Here is a 22,444-nt window from a genome sequence, read left to right on the forward strand (position 1 = left end):
GTAGGAAGGCCACCGGTTCCTTGGGGACGCTTAGAAGTAAGGTGGGAAGTGCTGCAGAGCACGGGAGGCTGAGTCTGGCAGTGTCCATGTGCTGCCCCAGATTCCCTCCACACATCACAAGTGAGCGGTCGCCTGCAGCCCTCTGCATCCAAGGGGAGGATGGCACCAAAACGTGACACCCCTGGGTAGCACTGGGTGGCTTGCTAATGTCCTGAGGACCAAACTGTTCCCTCTGTTGTTCTTGTGCCTTTCATACCTTGCAGAGGAACCAAAGGCAAGGACATCAACACGATCAAGTCGCTGCGGGTTCTGCGGGTCCTGCGACCACTGAAGACCATAAAACGGCTGCCAAAACTAAAGGTTAGAGAGCAAACAACCCCAAAGCTTGCTTTCTCTGGAGGTCTGCGGCAGATCTGAGTGGAAGCTGATGGAGTTAACTTCATCCGAGCTAATTTTGTTTCTTTTATTTTGTTGCAATTCGTCTCCTTGCCAGGTCTATAAAAATAGCCATGCAGATGTTTGGCAAATGTCAGACACTTGTTAATTTTGCAAACATTGGACGCAGTTCGTGAATTATTGTGAAGCCACATAAAAATCAAACTTCTAAAAAAAGAAAGGCAAAAAAAAGTTGCACGTAAATTAAATTACTGTTTGCACATGTGATGCTCCTAGAAATGATGCACCAGAAAATAGGTTTTCCGTAGTCTATCTGAAGAGAAATGGCATGGCTGTGGGAGGAGTTCTAATCTGTTCATCTCTTCTATTAGAGAATGTATGGTGTGGGGTTTTAGAGCTGTACCCTTTCATCTCCAGAACGCTAAGCTGCAAAGTGAAATAAACGTAATGTCTGGTGGTTACTTATTCAGCACCATCTGAAGAATGCTTTGAGATGGAGCCAGCACTGGAAGGACAGTGGAAGATGTTACAAAATTTAATCATTTCTGCATTTTGGAATTCTGGAATATCTATTATAGAACGTCTTCACGTCTCATTAGTGCTTTCAGGCTGTTTTCTCTGAGAGATGGGGGAGAAATGAAGGATGCTTCTGCAGTGGTGAAACAACGTCTGACAATTCCTGTTTTCACATAGTGCTACATAAAAATTACTTATTATACAGATTTGCCTTTGTCCTTACCCGCAATTCATGCCTAAATAATTTTCATTTCATGCATTTTCATGTGCACTAAATTTACCTCCCGAGATAAGGAAGCGTGGCGGTGAACAATGTAGAAAATGGTCTTTATTTGTTTGGAAATCTGAAATGCACAATGCTCGGGTCATGCAGCAGTCAAGAGCAGCTCTGTCTTACTGCAGATTGCAAAGCGTTCGCTCTCTGTTGAATGACTTCCTTACTTCCAAGTCATTTTACAGAGTAATTTTACCATTTCTAAAGAAGTACTCAGAAATCTTTGTGAAGCAGAAGTCAGATTCACGTGGCTTGTCTTCAAAACTCTTTTCCATTTTTTTCCTGGATGAGATCTTGTACACAACAATCAGCAAGATTAATAGAGTGATTAGAGATACTTCCAGTGTTTTAATTTTGGGTTTCTGCGTTGCATTAGGAGCATAATTCTGGGAATTATTCACTTCCATTCAGAGAAACAGAAACAGCATAGTACAAGCCCTGTGCTCAGGCAGCAGCACAGCTCCATTTCTATAATTATGACAAACTCCTCAGACTCAAATTAAGTTGCAAATCACTTGTAACAATGAATCGGTGACTAATAACCAAAAAATAAATGTATGAGAAGTTGTTCACAGAGAGTTCAGAAGTGACACATGCTCACTAGGTTATTTGTACTTAATTTTGATAGACACTTCACTGCTGTTCAGAGGATTTGGTTGTTTTGCATCTGGTGTGTTTTCCTTATTATTCAAACAGTTCAAATAACGGCCAATGAGTGGCAGATTTCATGAGTTTTTTCCCAATCCATTATGGATGGTCGTTTTTCATTTCATAATTTGCCATGGGAATATTAGCTTAGGGCTGGTATTTCTTGATTTTGTGGGCAGCACCAAAAAAAATCCCAACTTAGTGGCACACCAAACCCATCAAGCGAGCAGGAGTTGTTGGGAGCCAATGTTTTCTCCTACCAAACAGTCGGTGTGCAAGCCAATGAAAGCACACACGGGTTTGGCTGTTGAGTAACTGCTCTCACGTGTGGGCCAATGCCAGATGCCAGGGTAATGCACTTTGCCTTTCTTCTGGCCCCTTGACCTCGTTGTCTTGTTGTCCCCAGGCTGTCTTTGACTGCGTGGTGAATTCCCTGAAGAACGTCCTCAACATCCTCATTGTTTATATGCTCTTCATGTTCATCTTTGCTGTCATTGCTGTGCAGCTCTTCAAAGGCAGATTCTTCTATTGCACCGATGAGTCGAAAGAGCTGGAGAAGGATTGCAGGTATGGCAGGATCAGGGGCTGTGGGTTCCCATGGCTGTCCAGGAGCTGCATCACTTGGGCTCAGTGAGGGCTCCTGTAGGGAGAGAGACTTCTTAGAGGTGAATTTTCCCTTTTGCTTTTTTTATATGACTTCTCCATTCCTACTCTTAGCTAGCAAGTGATTACTCAAGTGGCTAATGGTTTAGGGGAAAAGATTCCTTCTTCCATTTAGGACTGGGTATGAATTCAAGATAAAGCACAGAAGTGGTTTGGAAGGGGTGGCATGATTACTCTTTCTACCTGCTGCCTTTATCCTCAGAGCTTGCACAAATTAAGAGAACAGAATGAATAAATAATCAAAAGCGAATCAGTAGAGAGTTAAAGATCTCCAGTTAGCTAGGAAAAGGGACTGCATTTGACTGTTATAAAAGCTCTATCATACTTTATCCTTTGCAGCAGACTGTGGAGGTGCTTGCTCCCCCTATGGATGTTTTCCTTGGCCCCCAAGACAAGCACTGTCTCTTTCTGCTCACCTGCATCACTCTCTGCTGCCATCCACATACCATAGGGCTCTCCATGCAGCTCTGCTTTGCAGCAAAGCGGATGCATTGCAGAAAAGTTGCAATTATAGAAGAATTAAGGGTGGAGGAGAACTCTCCAGATGTTGAGTCTGAACCTCTGACACTCAAATCAGGACCAAAAGTTAGATACAGCTTTCAAGTAGGAATCAAAGACTGCTCCCCATCAGTCAGCACAGTTTTCTGTGAGGTCAGACATTTTGGGGGTCACCATGATGTTAGCTGCCAGCTTTGCCCAATGCACTGTAGAGGTTTATTTCCTTCTTAAAGCTCAGGCTCGGACCTAAGGCTCCTCTAGCCTTTACTTATATTACCTACGTTTTAACAACTTGACCAAGTGGGAGGTGTCCCTTCTCATGGCAGAGGTTGGAACTAGAAGGGCTTTAAGGTCCCTTCCAACCCAAACCATTCTGGGATTCTACAAACGTTGGGGCTGTTTCTTGGCTCTGTATGGCTGGAGTCTGTTACCAGGGCTTTCCAATGCTCTCACTGAGTTATAGCACGACTGATTTGGTTTAATTCTCCCATTTGATCTGAATCTCTGTTGTTCCTAGGGGTCAGTACCTTGACTATGAAAAAAATGAAGTGGAGGCGCAGCCCAGAGAATGGAAAAAATACGAGTTCCATTATGACAACGTGCTGTGGGCTCTGCTGACACTTTTCACTGTCTCCACAGGAGAAGGGTGGCCAACGTGAGTACATGGGGCAGGCAGGGACCACCAGCTTTTGGTCAGAGGTAGCAGCAGCGTTCTGTGGCTCAGGGACATGTACAGAACAAGTGGCGTGGGAAAGAAGAATAGTCAGCCAAGATTTAACTTTCCCTTGCATGAATATAGAATGAGTCAGTGAGAAGTGTTCTCAGTACGGTGATGCTTAGGCATTTTTCTCTTGGACATGCACGCCTTCCTTAGGTGCACAATTTATCATGGAGATGTAAGAAAAGGAGGGGGAAAAGTATTGCACTCAAGCTGAACGTGTATTGGATATTTGAGCCCCCAGACTGTATGTATTGTTCAAGATATGACTTTATTTTGGCAGACATTTCTGCTGGGACACACACAGATTTGTGATTAGGGATCTCTATGTGGCTGGACTTTGCTGTCCTCCACATTCAGCTATTCAGTAAAATAAAGATTAAACCAGCATCAGTCTCAACTCTTCAAACCCTTACCTTCCCCTGGGTACTCGAAGGCCATCAATACCCTTTTTTCCACTCTTATTTCATTCATATTGACCAGAGCAGAAGAGAAGCCAGATCTATCTATATCCTCTCTCCTCCCTTGCTCAGGGTGGATATTGGATCTGTGCATAGTAAATTGCCACCATTCATCAGAATGTTGGAAACAGAGAGGGTTTCCCTAAAAATATCCTCAAGGAAAACTTCTTCCTAATCACAGTGATGGAAACAGGTTTGACATATGTGGAAAACCCTCCATGCAAGTGAAGGCCGGTGAATGACTATCACAGTATCATTGGTGCTTCACAGTGATTTCATTGACTTTTCTTCTCTCTTTGCGCTTGCTTGCAGTGTGCTGAAGCACTCAGTGGATGCTACCTACGAGGAACAGGGTCCCAGCCCTGGCTACCGAATGGAAATGTCTATCTTTTACGTGGTGTATTTTGTTGTCTTCCCTTTTTTCTTTGTGAACATCTTTGTGGCGTTAATCATAATCACCTTCCAAGAGCAAGGAGATAAAGTGATGTCAGAATGCAGCCTAGAGAAAAATGAGGTACCCACATCTTCTGGATTGAGCAGCTGCGGGAGGTGGCACCTTGGGGATTCACAGCACTTTGATGCTGAGGGGACAACCTCTTCATCCCTGCTGCACCAGGAGGGGCTTTAGAACACGTGGTGTCGTGTGCTGAATGCAAGGCTTAGAGGCTATAGTCATCAGTCCCCTTACAGACTTTCTCTGGCAGGCTTTTGCATAAAAACAAAACCAGGGGCAGTCCCCCAGTGCTGCACTGTAGCTAGGCAGTGTCCCGTATCCCTGTGGATCACACCTCTGCTGCAAAGCAGAGATGGTGCTGGTTCTGAGCTCAAGCGTGTATGTGCAAAAGTGTTTGGCATTTCAGTGGCTGCTCATCAGAAATCAAAGGGAAAGTTGCTGCTGCTCCCCAGTGGAAAGTTGCCCTTACCAGCCTGTTTTTGCTTGGCTCAGACAGAGTCCTCCTGCAGCAGCCAAACGATGTCTTAGGGGGAGCATGAGAATAGTGCAAGCACGTGCAATGCTTTCCTTCTGCACTCTAGCAAGCAGCACTGCTTCCGACAAAGGAACCTTGTTAGATGTGGTCTCGCTGTTAGCAGCAGCTCTGTATTGTTCTTCCACGAGGGTATCCAGTTTCTTCATGAACCCAGGTAGAATTTTAGTATTCGTAAAATCCTTTGTCTGGTCTGCCTGCGATTCCAAAAAAAACCAACCCCTCTTTTCCTTCAAAAACTGTGAAACTGGAACCCAATTTTTGATTAAAAGAGATCGCTTTTAATCAATTCTACAGTGTTTCAACTGTATGTCTGTTTGAACAAAAAGTCCAAAATAAAGTGGAATATTTAGACATGATTTACTCACTTTTTTTTCCAGCTGAGATTTTCAGTATGACAGACTTTGAGGTTTTGAATTTTTGTCTCGATCACGCATGAGAAATTGTTTCAGAATTGACACCATTTTAATGCACTTTCCTTCTTGTAGAAATTTTCAACTAGAGATATCTTTGAGGGTTCACCCATTAGTATTTGTTGGGTAATTTGTTGGTTGAGTTTGGTTCGCTTTTCAAAGAAGTTATTATCTGGTTGTGTGCTAGAACAGAACTGAGCTTCATAATACTTTTTTAAAACACAAATAGCATCTTCATTAACCCTCAGTTTTCTGGAGTTCTTCGTCAGGAGGAATTAGCCAAGTGCTTTCTGAAGTGAGCCCATGAATTCAAAACTCATTTCTTTAAGCAGTAAGGGACTGGGACCTGCTGAGTGATGCAAGGCCATCTCCTAGGTTGTGGGGGGGACTATAATTCTGTGGGGGTTTAGTAGATCCATCAGGGTTGAGAAGTGACCACAATGTGGGGATGATGGGCTGCATTTTACAGTAGTAATCACTACTTGCATCACGTGTAAGAAATGCTTAAAGGTACCATCCTCCAGTAAATGTTCTACTGCCAGCAATACTCTGACTGATTGAACTGCCAGCCCTTTTTTGTATTCTTTTCACCCCGTTTTTGTTTTGTAGAGGGCCTGCATTGACTTCGCCATAAGTGCCAAGCCGCTGACCCGCTACATGCCTCAGAACAAGCAGTCATTTCAGTACAAGATGTGGAAATTTGTGGTGTCCCCTCCCTTTGAGTATTTTATCATGGTCATGATTGCACTCAATACTATTGTTCTCATGATGAAGGTTAGTGAGCTGTTACTGAATCTTTGCAATTATGGGCTAGAAAACGTGGTGTTTGCTGTAGAGGTTTTGTGCTCGCAACACGAGAGCTGAGTGGCTTGGCAAGGTCAACTATCACTTCTTCCTCATCTTCCTCATGATTTTTAGAGGCCGTGTGGGATTCCATCCATCCCCAGAGGGAGGTGGTTTGGTTGTGATCAGGCACGGTGAATGGGAACTAGGCTCTGGAGTTCTGCAGCTCCTGGTTCAGCCTGCACAAAGTGGGTTCACTCCTTGGGGATGCTCTAACTCCTTGCAGTCAGTTGAGTCAGCTGGGAAGGTTTTACTCTGCCATCATAAATGATTTCCAGTAACAGCCTTCCTTCCATCCTCATTTAGTTCTATGATGCTCCAGAAGCATACGAAGAAATGTTGAAATGCCTGAATATTGTCTTTACATCCATGTTTTCAATGGAGTGTGTGCTGAAGATCATTGCCTTTGGTGTGCTGGTATGTGCCTTCCTCATTTGCTTTCAGCTGTTCCCTCCCCACTTAAAACGCTTGTATTTCATGATTTAAAAGCAAGCAAACAACCAAAGAAATTGTCTTGCAAAGAGATGATAACCCCTGTATCTCCCTTGTGTTCTCCTTTGACAGAATTATTTCCGAGATGCCTGGAATGTCTTTGATTTTGTAACAGTGTTGGGAAGTATTACTGATATTTTAGTAACAGAGATTGCGGTAAGTACAGTTTGCTCAATGTTCTTCATTTACCCACAAAGCTGTACCCTGTCAGGACACTGCACCTTCTCCCTACCAGCCCTACGGTAGCTGAAGTCCTTGGGTGACCTGGCAGCCTGCTTCCATCAGCTCTGCTCTCTGCACAGAGATGCTGTCTGGCCCAAAGACTTTCATGCCAAAAGCTCTGATGAGATTGATGGTGCTGATGACTATCAGGAAGCAGGCTCTCCTTCTCATTCAGCAAAAGGCTCTGACCCCGAGCTGTTTTTGCCTATTAAGGGAAAAATCCTGTTGAATTTAATAGAGGGACAATGTCAGAAGGAGTCTAATGAAAGCTGCTGGCTTGTAGAGTGAGGTGCCTTGCAGGGCATTCCCCAATATCATGTCTGTTTTCTGGGGATCCCAGCCCGTATTGAGCAGGGAGAAGGAGATGAGAGGAGAGAGCACAGGAATGTAAACCCAGCCAGAAGCTCATCAGCCTGCACGGTCTGCCCTGGGGGAACTTTGGTTTCTGTTCCTCACACAAAAGTTCTGCAGGGCAATTACCAATAAAAAAATAAAAATAAGATGTCACTGTACCATAGTATTCGTTGGCCACCCGTCCCCATGTCCTCAGTCTCCCTGCTCAAGAGTCCTGGAGATTACATTAAGTGCACAAACTTGCCATTAAATTCCAGAGGATTTTTCCATAAGGGCAACAAATAACTGACAGAAGCTTTGGCAATCTGATGTTATCCAGTTTAAAAATGTGCTCCTTTCCTCTCCCAATGCATGCTTTAGTTGATGATGCTATCTCTGTACGTAATGGATTTGAATTTTACCACACTTTTTTCTTCTCAGTTCCTGAGTTTTGCTTATAGAACTTGTTTTGTGTGTGCTAAGTACTATGGTCGCCAGGCTTCTTTACAGGATGTTCAGCTGGTGCTGAAGACCATATTACTGTTTCTGACAAAATATACTATTATCTAACAACACTGGTACAGAAAACACAGGAAAAATAAAGCCTTTTGCTCCCTTTACAAATGGTATTCATTGAACAGTTGACAAATATCATAAACTTTTGCATTACCTTTTGTTCTTAGTACACAGGGTAGAATCATTTAGATCAAGCCACCTCTGAGAGCTTGGAAGATTTGCAGTGCTGTGGGCAGGCACTGAATGCCTGCCTGCATTCTTTCTGCAGTGGAACTTGCTCTGATGGTCTCCTGATGGGAACCAAACCTTTGCTTTGGTTTGAAAATCTTGCACATCAGCCACAGAGATTAATATTTCCTTTCAAACCATCTTTTGGCTGATGTTACCAGGAGGGAAGAGCAGCACAATGAACTTGAGGCAGTGGTCTCAGAATTTGGTAAATGCTCCTTTGGGAAGAGGAATAAGAACTAGTGCATACAAGTTCCCTATCTTCTCCTGGTCTTCAGGCTGGAGGGTAAACGTGCTCCCAAATCCCCATGTGGGCGTCACTGATGCAGTCTTGGTGGTGCTGCAGCAGCTGCATCATCTTCTGCTCTGCGCTGGTTTCTCTGGTTCTCAGCATCAAGGACAGCAGCGATTCAGGGATGCCTCTAAGAGGAGTAGGAATTATCTCTAAAACAGCAAAATCCAATAGAGTTAGGCTCGCCAGCATCTGTACACGTTTCTCTTATCCTCCCACGTGATAATTGAGAGTCTTAGTTTGACTCATTATGTCCACCAAGCCAGCCTTGGGGAGGACTACATGATGGAGTTCACCAGAGCATCCAACATGTAGCTGTTCACAACATCTTTCATATAAACCCTACTGCCTTTCCAGCCCCTTACCTCTCAGTGCTGCCTCTCAGTTAATTAGAGGTTCTAATTAGAACTCTGCTCTCTCTCTGTGTTGCCTTTCTTCAGCATTTCTGCACAGCCAATGCTTCTCCTGCCCACATGCTTCCCCCCACAGAGTACCTGGAGGTCCCCCTGCCTTCTTGCTAGACTTGTTTCTCAAAACTTCTTTCACATGGTGCTTCTCTGATCTGTCCCCAGCCCATGCTTGTCTGCAGCAGCACACCCACCTGCACTGAATAACTGCTGTAGCCACGAGTGTGCTATTTTTTAAGCTGTGTGCATCCATCTCTGAGCCTCAGCCAGGGCAATGGGCTGGGAGTTCAAATGCATCGTGAGCAGCGTACTGAAGAGGAATGAGGAAGGAACTTATTTAGCTTAAAGGTGACATTGAAGCACTGAATTGCTGCTGAACTATTCAAGTGAGAACTTGCAGCAGTGCCCCAAAGATTATGTTTATAACACAACTGTTAATGGCAGCAAATAATTGCAGCTTTCAGGCTGATTGTCACAGAGTGCTTGCCTCATCCAGGGGCACAATATTGTAGGTAGAACTATATCATGCCCTCCAATGCCACCCTTCCTCCGCCCCCAGGCCCAAGGATGCTGATGGGACCCGGTCTGGAAGATGAACAGAAAGATGAGGCAGTGCTGCTCAGGTCCCACAGTAATTAACAGGATGTGCAGCTCTGACCTGTGGCATTTTGGGAAGCCCAAGGTGCCCCAGAGCCACCTGGGAAGCACAAGCACAATTTTTTGCTGCTTGGAAATACAGCAGCTCTGCACTGTGTCCCAGAGCTGAGAGTCACCAGAGTGATCAGGTCTTTCCTGGCCACGACCCAGAGCCACCGCGAGATGCTCTCTTCTCTCCTTGCCTGATAGGCGGCCGTGCAGGTATTGGGGTGGCAGGCAGCCCTGCCCCATGCGTTCACCCTGCAGTTGTCCATTTACATCTCAAGGTTTCTCAGACTGAGGGAAGCCCAGGTGATGGTCAGAACGTTGATGCCACCGGTTACGTGGATCTATTCCCAAAATAAACAGCGCTTCGCCATCCTTGTGGCGAATCCACAGAATGGTTTGGATTGGAAGAGACCTCTGGAGATCATCTAGTCCCACCCCCTTGCCACGGACAGGAACATCTTTCGCTTGATTTTGACGTCAGGCTAGCAAATAGATGCAGGAGCACCGATTTCCTACATGGTGATCTGTATTTTTCCAACTGTAAGTGTCCTCCGAAGCAACTGACCCTGCTCACCTGGGCGGTCTCACCTTGAGAGACTTGGCTTCCACCAGCCTTGCTACATCGGTACTTTGATCCACTGAAAACTAAAGATAAAAGGAAAAGAAATGTATTGACTAATTGCTTTGTTTTACTTTGGTAACCGTGTCATACGTAATTTACTTTGTGAATGCAGTGGAATATACATATAATTTTTTTATTTCCTTAGGCAAAAACATGCATGTCAGTTTTTTAGCCCTCTCAGTAACTGAAGTAAAACAGCAAAGAGGTGGCATTAAGGAGAAGCCCTTCCTTGTGGCCACGGCTGGCCCCAGGAAGCCCAAGGGGTGTATGACAAACTGACATCTATTTCTGTGCCTGGAAATACAAAAAGCGTCGTGAGAAGTGTTTGTGAATTGTCTCCCGATTTGCATTACAGAAAGAAATGCAAATAACGACTGCACTGTCTGTGTTACCTTTAGGATCTCAGAACCTCTTTTGGTTTGAAGCATTCTTTAATTTATATAATTACCATAAAGATAACACCCCCCAAAAGCCTGACAGTTTTTTTCCAGTGAAATTTTCAGAGTTTCCTTTTTTGCTTGTCCTGATTACTCATTTTCTCTTTTGTTTCCTGTTTTGTCCTTTATTTTCCTTATCTACCTGCTGAATCACGCCATCCAATCAACATACAATGCGAAAACCATGTCTCCGTCTGTATGTTGTGCACCTGCTGCTCAAAAAAAAAATAATAATTTGTAAATAATCTTGCCAATATCCATCCATGAAAACATCACATATAGGACACGGTTGGTTTCATTGAATTTAAACAATTCTTTAAATTCTCTGCTTTTATTTTCTCTCGTTTTTCTTTGATTTGATTTGTTTTGATGAGATTTCCGATTGCACTGGTGAAAAAGCCTCACTGCAGCGTGCCTCAAAACTGGCTTCTGTTCTGCATCTTCTTCCCCTTGGCTAATTGGTGACGTGAGGCAAATGCAGTTACCAATAGCCCGTTCTCCTCTGTTCGTTACACCCAACACTGATAAAGGGGAGACTTCCACTTGCTTTATTTTCATGGGAAATCAAATGAGGGTGAGAGGAAAGGATGCTTCTGGATGGCCTGGGTGGGAAAGCCTTCCGTTTGTAAAGAGTGGCACCAAATTCAGTTCTCAGAAGCTGTTGTTATTTTCCTTTGGATGAGATGCATTGAGTAGAATGTCAGAGAGGACAGCCTTACAAGTATTTCTAAGCCTGTGGTTATTGTAAGGCACAAAAAAAGAAAATTATTAAAGCCGTTATGGAATTGCTTCTCTCAAATCAGGAGAAACTGTGGGAAAGATTGTTTTTTATTCAACTTTGAAAACAGTGTGGTACTGGCATATAGAAGCATGGCGCCACTGCAGCAGGCAATGAGTGCCTGGATGCAGGAGCAGACATCTCATGTGAATTGCAGAAGCCACTCTGTGAAAAGAAGTACTGGGCACCAGATCCCATTAGGAATTATAGTGCCTGATTCCAGAGGTGTCTTTGGAAATAGGAGGCTTTGTGTTTGGAAATATTCTTAAAAATAATATTATTCTATTGTTAATTATCTTGGCCACGATTAAGAATAACATAAATGAAGCCACGAGCTTACCAAAAAGTCTCGGTTGCTTTGCAGCTGCTCTCAGATCTCCTTCAACTTACATCTGGTCTTTCTGTTGCACATTTGCTGCTCACAAACCAATGAGTGTGAGTCTTTCTGATAACCTGCAGCAGCCTCGGTGCTTGCATAAGAGAGGTTCCAGGAGGAAACTTTTTGCTAGTGAACAGCAAACACAGGTACAGAGCTGTGTGAGTTAGAGGTTTGCACTGTACCATGGGCTGGAACCACTGCTGATATGTAGGAGCTGTGAGGACAGCTCTAGGAGATTAAACTTCGGCTCCCTTGGCCCAAGCAGCACTGAGAACTGCTCTGACATCTGCTTGCTCACATGATAATATACTAGAAAAATCAACTTGCCTCCATTTCTCCATCTGAGAAATGGAAATGCCAAATTTTGGCATGCCGGTGTTGCAAATTAAAGATTTAAATGTTCATCCTGCAGTCATTAGATTGCAGCCTCTGTGATCGTGTGCCCAGATCCAGGCTCCTTCTATCGCTTGGTGTCCAAGGCAAGGGTTCCATTTTTGCAGTGCTGAGCTGCTGCTGTTCCTTAGCAGCACAGATTAATTCTTGTAACCCTGTGAGAACTGCTAGATTTTCCTGAGTTCTTGGGCTGATTGGATTCCCCTTTCCATGCCTCTGTGGTGGCTTGGCCACTTGGGGTGAGCTTCTTGTTCTGCCGACAGAAAAATGAGGATCCATGATGCTGTTTTGTGTCGTGTCCCTCAGCTGGGCAGCCATACACGTGGGGATGACCAGCCCAGCTTCTGCTGAGTTCATTGCTGTGAGACAGCATTGAGAAACCCCCTCTGCTAAATCCTCCAGCTGTAACATGACAAACACATTCCCACCTCAGGTTTAAAAATCCAAAAGAATAAATCTGCTGAGGCGGTGCTTTGCTGCAGAGCCCCTTCTGCATTTCTCTGGACAGCTAGCACAGATCCTGTATCAAGGAGAAAAACAACCCAGGAGATGCTGGAGAAATAGATCCAGGCAATGGCTGTACACCCTGCCCAGCATGTTTTTTTCTGCTTTTTGCTATGGAAAACACCCTAAGAAAGGATAAAGGAGCTGTCTGCACATGGCTGGGCAGCAGTCAAGGCCAGTTCTGTCCCTATGATGGCTCTTCTCCCCACTCTCTCCTCTCCTCCTGCTTTCAGTGAGCTCTGGGGAGGCATTGCAGACCCACGTGGGTCTCTTGATGCCCTCTGCACCAGAGCCCCATCCGCCTCCTCTTTTGGGGTAATAGCAACAGGCCAGAAGGAAACGTATTTCAAGCACAGTTGGCTGGTCCTCAGATGGATCACAGGATCATTGAACAGCGATGCCTCACGTGAGCGCCCAGCGGCCTTTAACATCTGTGCAACAGAAACACAAACAAAACTCTGGGAAGACAGACCCTGGTGATCCAGAGGACAGTCATGTGTGTGCCACGTGCTGCACAGGGGTGGCTAAACGGGTGGGGAATCCGTGCAAAACACTGCTACCCACGAGAAATATTGCAATGTGGAGTTTCCCCTTTAACTGCATGCCATTCTGATAGTGCCTGGAGGGCTGAGCAGCCCAAGGATGGGTTTTCTATGCGGTGTGCTGAGGGTTACTTGTGAAGCCCTCCTGCCTGTCACAGGCCTGTGTGATTTTGCCTCTTTGCAAGTTCTGTGCCCACGGGTGATGCTGGATTTTCCTGGGTTGCAAAGGTTTCTCTGTGGAGCTGAAGCTTTCGTTGCTCTTTAGAAAAATGGCAGTGCTTGAATCAGAAAGGGAAGATTTGAAGCTGGGAGAACAAAAAGCAGTGGAAATCTGTAGACGTGCATAGACAGTTTTGAAGCCCCCATTTTGTACTGCTCATAAAAAACTGTCATGTAGAAAGTGTCAGTTGGCACGGGGATGTCCTGTGTGAAGTGTGACCAAAGCAGGCGTGGGGCATCATGCTAATCATGATAGGAGATTAGAGCAAAATCTGAGCAGAGTAAAGCTTTGGTGGTAAACTATGTTAATGTGGGAAAAAGGAAGTAAGGCAGCAACACACAGAGAGCCAGATCCTGCAGATGCTGCCTGTGTGCATGCTCCTTGGAGGAGCCTTAGACTTGTGGTGGGGAAGATCAAGCTCCAGTGATGCTCTATGATTTGCCTGACTTGAAATAGTGCCACGAATGGGATCCCATAAGGCCCATAAGGCCCTCCAGTTCCTGCAGGTGGGAAAAATTCCTGGGACTGCAGTGGGCTCTGGGTTTAGCCTCAGCCCTGGTCTGGATGCAAACCCATCAGGACAGTAAGGACCAGGCTGCTGGTGGCACCTCAGTCACGCAGCCACACTCAGTCCCTGGCTCTTACCCAAGGTGAGTTCAACCAGTATGTTGTGAAGGGACTGCAACCAATGCAATAAAAATGAAACAGATGCTGATGCTAAGAGACAGGTGCTGGATTTTAGCACCTGTTCTACCGACCTTGACCAACCCAGGGGAATCCTTGCTTGTGTTTTGCCTGCCAGAGCTGCTTTCTGTTGCTGACTTGAATGAGCTCGGTGTTGTCTGCTCTTTCATGGAACATACCTGTGATTTACTCTTTTCTCTTTATTTGAGGATTAAGTCTGATATATGGTCTGTGCCTAACTCTGAGCTGCTTGCCTTTTTAACATGAGAGAAACCAAGTGCATGCATGATTTCTTGAACTCTTTGATGGGATTGGTGGAATGCGATGCTAATGGCCCCAAAACTGAGCTGGCATTTAAATAATTGAATAGATCCAACAAGCCCCCCCTCAAATTCAGCGTGAGCTCTGTCACCAAATGAGCAAGAAACATGGGTCACTTTAATATGACTGGGTGTCTCCTGCTAAAATGATGATATGAGAGAAAGACTGGCTTTGCTCATCTTTGCCAATAAAAGCTCCTTATGATGGTGTCTTCCCCTCCACTGCTTGACAGTTGAAAGCGAGCTGTTTTCTCTCTTTAGTTAACTCAGTCAAATGAGTGGCTGTGATCAGAGATTCACAAACAAGTGAATTGGAATAGGTACAGAGTGCGGGGATATTTTTCATCTCCTTAAAACAGGAGGGCAAGAGGGATCTGGCTTTTGCATGTTTTGTTTTGGAAAGAACCCTCTCTAGATTAGCTCGCTGGGGCAAGCGACCTCTTTTCCATAAAGGAAAGAAAAGATGGGGGTGTGGGGTGGGGAGAATCCCACAAAACGCATGGAAATCAGACCCCATCTCCAGCAGTTCTTTGATCCACCTGTGAAAGCACATTTAATAGTAATGGGAAAATCAGCAGGCTCCTAAGGCACCTGCCTGCTGCTGTACGCTTGACCTCCCCAACCAATTTGCTACCAGAGATCCATCTTCCAAAGTCTTGCTGGTGCCATTTCTCCTTGATGAGCCTGTCCAGTCACAAGTTGGATATAAATACTTTAAATCTCCAGGTTAGAAAACATCCCTATTTTTCAAAGATGCTTTAATCTTCACTGGGCAATGCCTTTCTCTATTATAGTTGAGGCTACGTGCGCAGTCTGTCGCAGCTGTCTTGGTTGAAGTTCAGTTCATGGCAGAAAAGCAAGCTGACCAAGACTTCAATCTCATTCTTTACAAAATGATAATATGGCACCATTACCTCTCCCTGAGTCTTTAGGGGAGAAAATCTGCCTTACTCAAAGAAAACAGGACATCCATGGACAGCGTGAAAGGGCCATTTTCTTTTCTGTCACTGACCCAGGATAGAGGGGAGGGCTCTTGTGGAGAGGGATTTTCTCATACTTGCTGCATGTGGAGTGATCTGCACTGACGAATGTTTCTTTTGGAAGGTTTTCTGGTGGCCGATTTGCTGCTTAGATCGTGAAGCTGGTAATTTTAATTTCTTTTTTGCGGGCTGTGGTTTCTCATCGCGTTAATTTCTGAAGGACACAAAACCTTTACTTTCCACAGGACAACTTCATCAACCTCAGCTTCCTGCGGCTCTTCAGGGCAGCAAGACTTATCAAACTCCTTCGCCAGGGTTACACTATCCGCATCTTGCTCTGGACGTTTGTGCAGTCATTTAAGGTGAGTGTTGGGCCTGTGGGAGACAGGGAGAAGGCGTGTGAGATGCTCTGCACTTCTCCAGCATCAGCCTTTGAGTATCAGAGACCTCCCCTCTTCTCTCTATCTCCTCACTACAATTGCACTAATGCTCATTTTGCACGAACACTGGTGTGCAAAGCTTAGGTTGTCCTTGAGACCACCACAAAATCCTCATGGCAAAGCCTGCTCTTGTTTTAGCGTGAGGAAAATGCAGGGTGACTGCTGAGGGCCCTCATGCCTGCTGTTTGCATGCAGCAAGTGCCAGGTTTAAGGTAATTTGTCTGACCTCACTGTTGTGCAGGTTAAGAGACGTGCTCAGTCAGCAGAGGTGTGGTAACATGTTAAACCAGAGCAATTTGTCCATGTGTCTCAGTTTTGGTGGAACTGTATAGAAGAGAAGCCCAAGCTGTTGCTATTACCAAAATTCACTCAGAGCATGGACGTGACTATAGCTCAGTGCTGGAGCTGGTTGACGGGAAGTTTCTCTTAGAACTGCTAAACCTTAGAGGTGAAAGTTTTAAGAAGGCAAAAATGGGAACATAGAAATTGCTTCTTTCCACAAGTGGCCTGGAGAAGAACTAGGTGCATCCATTCTGTCATCCCACGGCCAGGATCAGAGAGAGTGCTATATTACACTTTTCTGCCCATGAGAGACCCCAAGAGAGCCAACTGGTGCTCTCACATGCAATTTCTACATTACACTTTCACCCATCAAATAACTTATGGGAAGGGGCAGGGATGTGAGTATGCTGTGCCTTAAAGGACACAAGCAATGAGATTTGTTAAGTCGCGTTTTCTGTAAGCGTGGAGGAGGTAACGAGTCTGCTCCTCCCATCTTGTAACTAATGAGGTCTGCTGCAGCCAAGAGCCTCCACCAGAGGCTGAGATGTGGGGTCTGTGAATATGAAATGTTCCCACCCAGGACAGTGTTCTTGGACTGTATAATTCTGGGTGGATCAGACAGAGGAGGCTCAGCCAAGTCTCAGTCTCTGAGTAGTCTGGGCAGGTCCCAGGTCCTCAGTGCATTGGTAATGATTCAAAACCAAAGTATGTTGTTCTAGACGTGCCTTTTACTAACAAACTGCACGTGGCATAGCCTGCAGTCCTGCTCTGCCCCTCTGCAAACAGGGGAACACGAATCTGATGTCTCCCAAAGGCTGAGACTGCAGCACCTGGGCTGGTGGTGTTGGTCTGATGGGCCACAGCGGTCTGTCTGTCTGCACTGGGGTCTGTCTGCTCATCCTTTGTCCACTCTCTAAGCTGCACTCTCTTCTTTGGCTCATGTGCAAAGATTCCCAGCAGAGACCAATCAATCCTGGGCCTTGGGCTGCATAACCCCTCCCCTGACTTCAGGCTTCCCATGGTAGCCCCAGGGCACGGATTTGTGTCTTTGCAACTATTGCTAGTTAAGAGGTATTAATTACTTCTTCATCTAGCCTGAGTGCAAAGTAGCTGTTATTCTCAGCTCATGCGATATAATTATGTTGCAGCACTCACTGATTCCTCATGAAAACTCAGAACCTTTTTACCCTCTTGGGGTGCAGTCTGTGCCTAATTCAAAGCAGGAACTCGTTCCTTGGCTATATGTGTTTTCTCATACTGAATTTATAGCAAGGTCATTAAAAATTAAGGTTTGTCCCTGTGCAATTATGCATAGGAAGCACCAGTGCCTGCTGCAGAGCTTCTTACTGTGTTTTCCCTGGTTACTGCTTATCTGCCTGCAAGAGTGCGTACAGAACTCTTGGAAAACACAGTCTGGTTTGTAATTGATGAATACCTGCTTCCAGGGCTTCGTCAGCCAAAGACTTCCAGGATTGTTCCAATTCTTTTCCCAGCTCCTTTACCTGAAGGACAAACGCTACAGAGCGCAGTGCTGCCCAGGAATTAAATGCTAATACAGGTTTAGTGATGTTAATACTTTCTTCTCCTTTCCCACAGGCCTTGCCTTACGTGTGTCTTCTCATTGCAATGCTCTTCTTCATCTATGCCATTATTGGCATGCAGGTAAAATTTTGGCTTTAATACTGACTGTATTTGCCTGGTTTTGTCCCGTGGGAACAGGGTGTGCTGTTTCCTCTGCAGCAGCATCAGTACCTGGCTCAGGATGAGGCAAACCAGCACCTCCTGCCTGGTGGTTGGGGATTTGGAAGAGCAAAAAGGGGCCATTCTCTTATATCCTTACTGCCAAGTCTTAAATCTAGTGCCAAATATGTACGTGTAAAGTGGGAGAGCGTGGGCTTGCAGACCTGGTCCTGCTCTGTGGGTACCTCCTGATGGACACCTCTGCGGGTGACAGCAGGGCACAAGGCTGTGCCCAATGAGCTCTTTGGGCACCAATCCCTCCCAAAAAGAGATGAGGAATTTTCTTGGCCTACGGTGGAGCTGAAAAGTGGTGTTGGAGAAGGTCAGCACAAAGATGCTTCACGAAGATGAAGAACATTGATCTGATTTTTTTCCGCCATTTCATCTTCACAATACACTTCTATCTGCCTTGAAGGAGGGCAAATCCTTTTCCTACCTTTTCTCCTATGCTCATGATTCCCACGTGATTCTACAGCAGGCTGCATTTGCCCTGAACCCCTTCTGCTTTCTGTGGCAGGTATTTGGAAACATTGCACTAAATGATGAAACCTCCATCAATCGGCACAATAATTTCCGTACCTTCCTTCAAGCCCTGATGCTTCTGTTCAGGTAAGCTGATACTGAATGCCACAAGGCTTGCAGGTGGGCAGCAAGTAAGTCTTTGTGTCTTGATGCTGGTAATGATATCCTGCATAGGTCTGGGTTTGCATAGTTTCTGTGAAGCCAAGTGGAAATGTAGTTCTCCAGCTCAGAATAGCCATTGCAGCCAAAACTCTGAATGCCACACAGTGGGAGGGAGTGGGCAGAGGCAGCAGGACTGTGATGGGAAGCAGGTTTCTGCACGAGGGAGTGAGGTTTAAGGACTAAATGCTGCTGATATTTTATGCTGTACAAACCAGAGTGATCTAGGAGCTGTTTCAGTTTGCACTGAGCACCAGATCATCCCAGAGCACAGGAGCGAGGCTTATGGCCTGGCTCAATATCCCAATTTTTGCCCCCCATTGCTGTTACTGTGAGGTAAATAAGGATTCCTGTATCCCAGGCTCAGCCCAGGGTCTTTGCCCGATGCTGCTGCTCACTGCAATTCATTGTGTTTGGAAGTGGTTTCACACCTTGTGTGATTGTAAGGGTATTTTTCAGATCTGAAGTCTCAGTGGCAGAATGAAAAGCTTTGCACCCACTTTGTGTAGCTGTGAGCAGCACTGCAACGGGCTGAGCTCTATAGGAAGCTGTGGGGTGGCCCTAAAGGCACCTCTGAGCATGGTGCAGAAATTACTGGGGGAAAACCTGACATCAGCAAACATGAGGATCTCCCTGCCTCTGATCCATGCATGTGTGTTGCTGGGGTTGGTTTCTTTTGAGGATGGACATTCTGGGACTGCCAGTGTTTTCCTTTTGATGACTTTTTATCCCCGCAGTGAAAGGGAGAAGTTAGGATTTATTTGGGTTACACCCATCTGCTATTTCAGCTTTCATACCCAAAATGGGAGAAGGGAAAGGATGGAGAAAACCTGGGAGGCCGGATCCTGCGACCAGTCAGACTTTCCTGGTGCTTCTGCACCTTCTGACAAGAGAAATGAGGGATTCCAGTGGAGGAGGCTGCATTTGTTTCCCAGCATCTTAGCTGGGCTTGCAGCCAATGCTAGCACAGAAACATCAGGTGCTTCAAAAGGAGGCAATGCAAAAACTGCATCTGTTCGCATTTCCACGTTGCTGTTGACTTGTTTAAATCAGTGTGATCTTATCCTCCCTGAAACCAACCTAACTTGGCTTACCTGAGCCTGTTTCTTTTCCTTGACCTCCATTCATCAGATGGAATTATTCTCCTTTATTTCTCATGACAGCAGGTTGGCAGCTCGGGCTCTTCATGCAAATATATCTCTCTCCACCTGGGTGCACACCTCCTCCTAATTACCTTGGTTAACAGGTGGGGATGAGCTCACACCCTTCTGCCTATTTGTCCACAGGAGTGCCACAGGGGAAGCCTGGCATGAGATCATGCTGTCATGCCTGAGCAGCAGGGCCTGCGACCCGCTCTCTGGCCTCACCAAGAACGAATGCGGCAGCGACTTCGCCTATTTCTACTTCGTGTCGTTCATCTTCCTCTGCTCCTTCCTGGTAAGCCAGTCCCTAAAAGGCTGGGGAAGCTCCAAGCCATCCCCACCCTCTTGTTTCCTTCTTCTCCCCAATTGTGATTTATACAATGTTTGCTAAAAACTATTTATCCTCCTGGTGCTAAGATCCCTTTAATCCCCAAAGAGACCATTTAGTCATTAGTTTAAAAGGAAGCACTGTTTTTATCTTTCTTCCCACAGGGGATCTGATATTTGGAGTTAAGCATTAATCTGTTTTGTCTTGATTTGTAACGTGGTCCTTTGAAGAAGGGGATGGGAAGGGCAGGATGGGAATGGCCAAGATAACATTGGTTGAGAAATGCTTGGAGCAGGCAGCTGACAGCACTGAGCTTGCTTGATGGCATGTTTTGTTTTCTTTACCAAATAAATGCATTTTCTTCTGACATAGTGTCAGGAGACCCTTAGATATGAAGGTACATGGAGCTTTTGTGCTCTGTTTGTGCCTGTGGCTGTCCTAAGGGGCTGGCTTTAAGATTTTAATACATACCAATGTCTTTCTAATCGCTTGTGTGCGTAAAAAGCCTTCTGCTCTCAGGGTTTGGATCTTTCCTGTGCTGCTGGAACAGAGGAATAGAAAACCAGGGACAGGGACCCAATTAAACTTCAAGCAGCAAGAGATAAAAATCACGGCTCTGAAAAAGCCCCCAAAAGCTGCCAATCAAACCTGCTTTCAGTTTCATGCCTTGGCTTTAAAATATAAGATTTGATGCTTTGTGCAGCTAATCCCTGCTATCATCAGAAACCTTTACCCAGGAAAAAGAGGTACATGTGGCAGTTTGATGTCGTGTATTGATAGACCAACTTCAATGGACCCTACTGAGATCCTGTGTCCAGCTGCTGTTGCCCCTCTGACATCCCAGGGATTATTTCTTCTGCATATATTAAAACCATGCAGCCCTGAAAGCTCCTGGAAGTTAATGCTCCATTTACAGACTGTACTCTATACTTCAAAGCCTAAATCCTTCCTTGTACAAATCCTCCCCCAAAACTCAGGTGTTCTCATGGGTATCTTCAAGAGTGCCATTGCTCCTAAACTTCTTTATTTTGTAATAATCATTGCAATTAAAAAAGAAAGAAAAATGGCTCTTCCTCTTTGGCTTCCATCAGCCCTGAGATGCAGTAGCAGGCCTGAAGGCTGGGGCACATCTGTGTGAAATCCAGCTTTGAACGCTGCTTTGCGTGAGCTCCTGGAACTCCCATTGAAACCTCATTTGCTGGCAGGGCAAGTGGGGAGCCCAAAAAGATCCAAGGGAGGATGTCCAACTCCCAAACCAGGAGCTTGGATGCCAAGCAGCTGGACTGCTGCAGCCAGGGCTGGAACTCATTTCTTCAAATGTGCTCAGCACTTCATTGCAAGGAAACGTGTGGTTCCCCACAGGCGATTAAAGCACTACAGAGCTGCAGCCCTGCCAAGAGGAAACGTTTTTATGGTTTGCTGGGTGTTGTTACACCGTGGATTTGGGGGGAAATTGGGTAATGTGTTTGCTTTTTGATATTGTTTCTAGCTCTTTGTGGATGTCCAGCCTGACGCCATTTTTCTCCTTTAAATTTATGCTGTAGAAAAGTATAAATTGAAATTAAAAAAATTACTGAAACTTTAGAAGCAGCTTTATGTAAATAAGGGAAAACTGTACCGAGCCACAGCTGGGAGCAATGCAAGGGGTTCTAGGGGAAAATTCACACAGGTTTTACTACCTATTGATTCTCTGGGGGTCCTGTGATATGTGTGGGGTACTCGTAGCATTGCTGGTGTTTCCAGGGCTATTTTGGAAGTCTCTGCATCAGCGTATGGATATGGTGGCTTGTTGTGGACTGTGCTTGTCTGCAGCAGTGAATTGTGCCCAATCCCATAGTAGGAACTCTTCCTCTTTCCAGATTGCTCGGGGATATGAAAACTACACAAGCCCCAAACCTCCACTGGTTTTCTTTTAATGGCTGGCAGATGCTGATCAGCTGGGGATGGCTGCCTTCAGCTCATCTTTGCTATTTGCTGCCATGGAGCAGAGCAGCAGCACTCACAGCAGCAGGGACAAAAAGGATGGAAATGTTCTTTGTGCCCATCAGGGCTTTGACTGACACGGGAACATCCATGTCCATCCTCCCTCCTGCTCTTCCATCCTGCCAGCTGTGGCTTGATCTTTTCCCATTGAAATCCTTGTGTCTGTTCCTCTGGCTTTAATAAGAGGAAGCTCTTAATATACTAAAAGCATTCTCTGGGTTCTGTTAGCAGAACATGAGGGAGGGGAGACTATTGTGTGTCCTGCCCTTGTCTTTCAGGGGAGCTGTAAAGGTTTGAATTGTTACAAGCCTAAGATAGGATATTCAGGCTGAAGAATGGCTTTTCTTCCAGCTATTTTGTCTTGATTTGCTTTGATATCAAGGTTCTGGAAGAGCTGGCACAATCCAGTTGGCGAAGCAGTGACAGCTGGACTGTTCC

At 45.5% G+C, this 22,444-nt stretch overlaps 1 protein-coding gene across 2 annotated transcripts in view; it reads left to right on the top strand.

Moving 5' to 3' along the window:
* The window catches only part of LOC306953785 (voltage-dependent N-type calcium channel subunit alpha-1B-like), a gene marked incomplete at both ends in the record, with an annotated part of 257,528 nt that overhangs the window by 208,176 nt on the left and 26,908 nt on the right, over positions 1 to 22,444 (top strand). For both annotated transcript variants that reach the window (XM_079544765.1, XM_079544766.1), the window contains 11 exons: positions 264 to 360; positions 2,241 to 2,401; positions 3,513 to 3,650; positions 4,487 to 4,688; positions 6,183 to 6,347; positions 6,723 to 6,833; positions 6,981 to 7,064; positions 15,656 to 15,772; positions 17,729 to 17,794; positions 18,390 to 18,481; positions 19,840 to 19,990. In XM_079544765.1, the coding sequence (XP_079400891.1) occupies positions 264 to 360; positions 2,241 to 2,401; positions 3,513 to 3,650; positions 4,487 to 4,688; positions 6,183 to 6,347; positions 6,723 to 6,833; positions 6,981 to 7,064; positions 15,656 to 15,772; positions 17,729 to 17,794; positions 18,390 to 18,481; positions 19,840 to 19,990 (1,384 nt within the window). The remainder of the gene's footprint in view (positions 1 to 263; positions 361 to 2,240; positions 2,402 to 3,512; positions 3,651 to 4,486; positions 4,689 to 6,182; positions 6,348 to 6,722; positions 6,834 to 6,980; positions 7,065 to 15,655; positions 15,773 to 17,728; positions 17,795 to 18,389; positions 18,482 to 19,839; positions 19,991 to 22,444) is intronic.

The sequence above is a fragment of the Tetrao urogallus genome (genome assembly GCF_951394365.1).
Source record: "Tetrao urogallus genome assembly, chromosome: 19".
Taxonomy (NCBI): Eukaryota; Metazoa; Chordata; class Aves; order Galliformes; family Phasianidae; genus Tetrao; species Tetrao urogallus.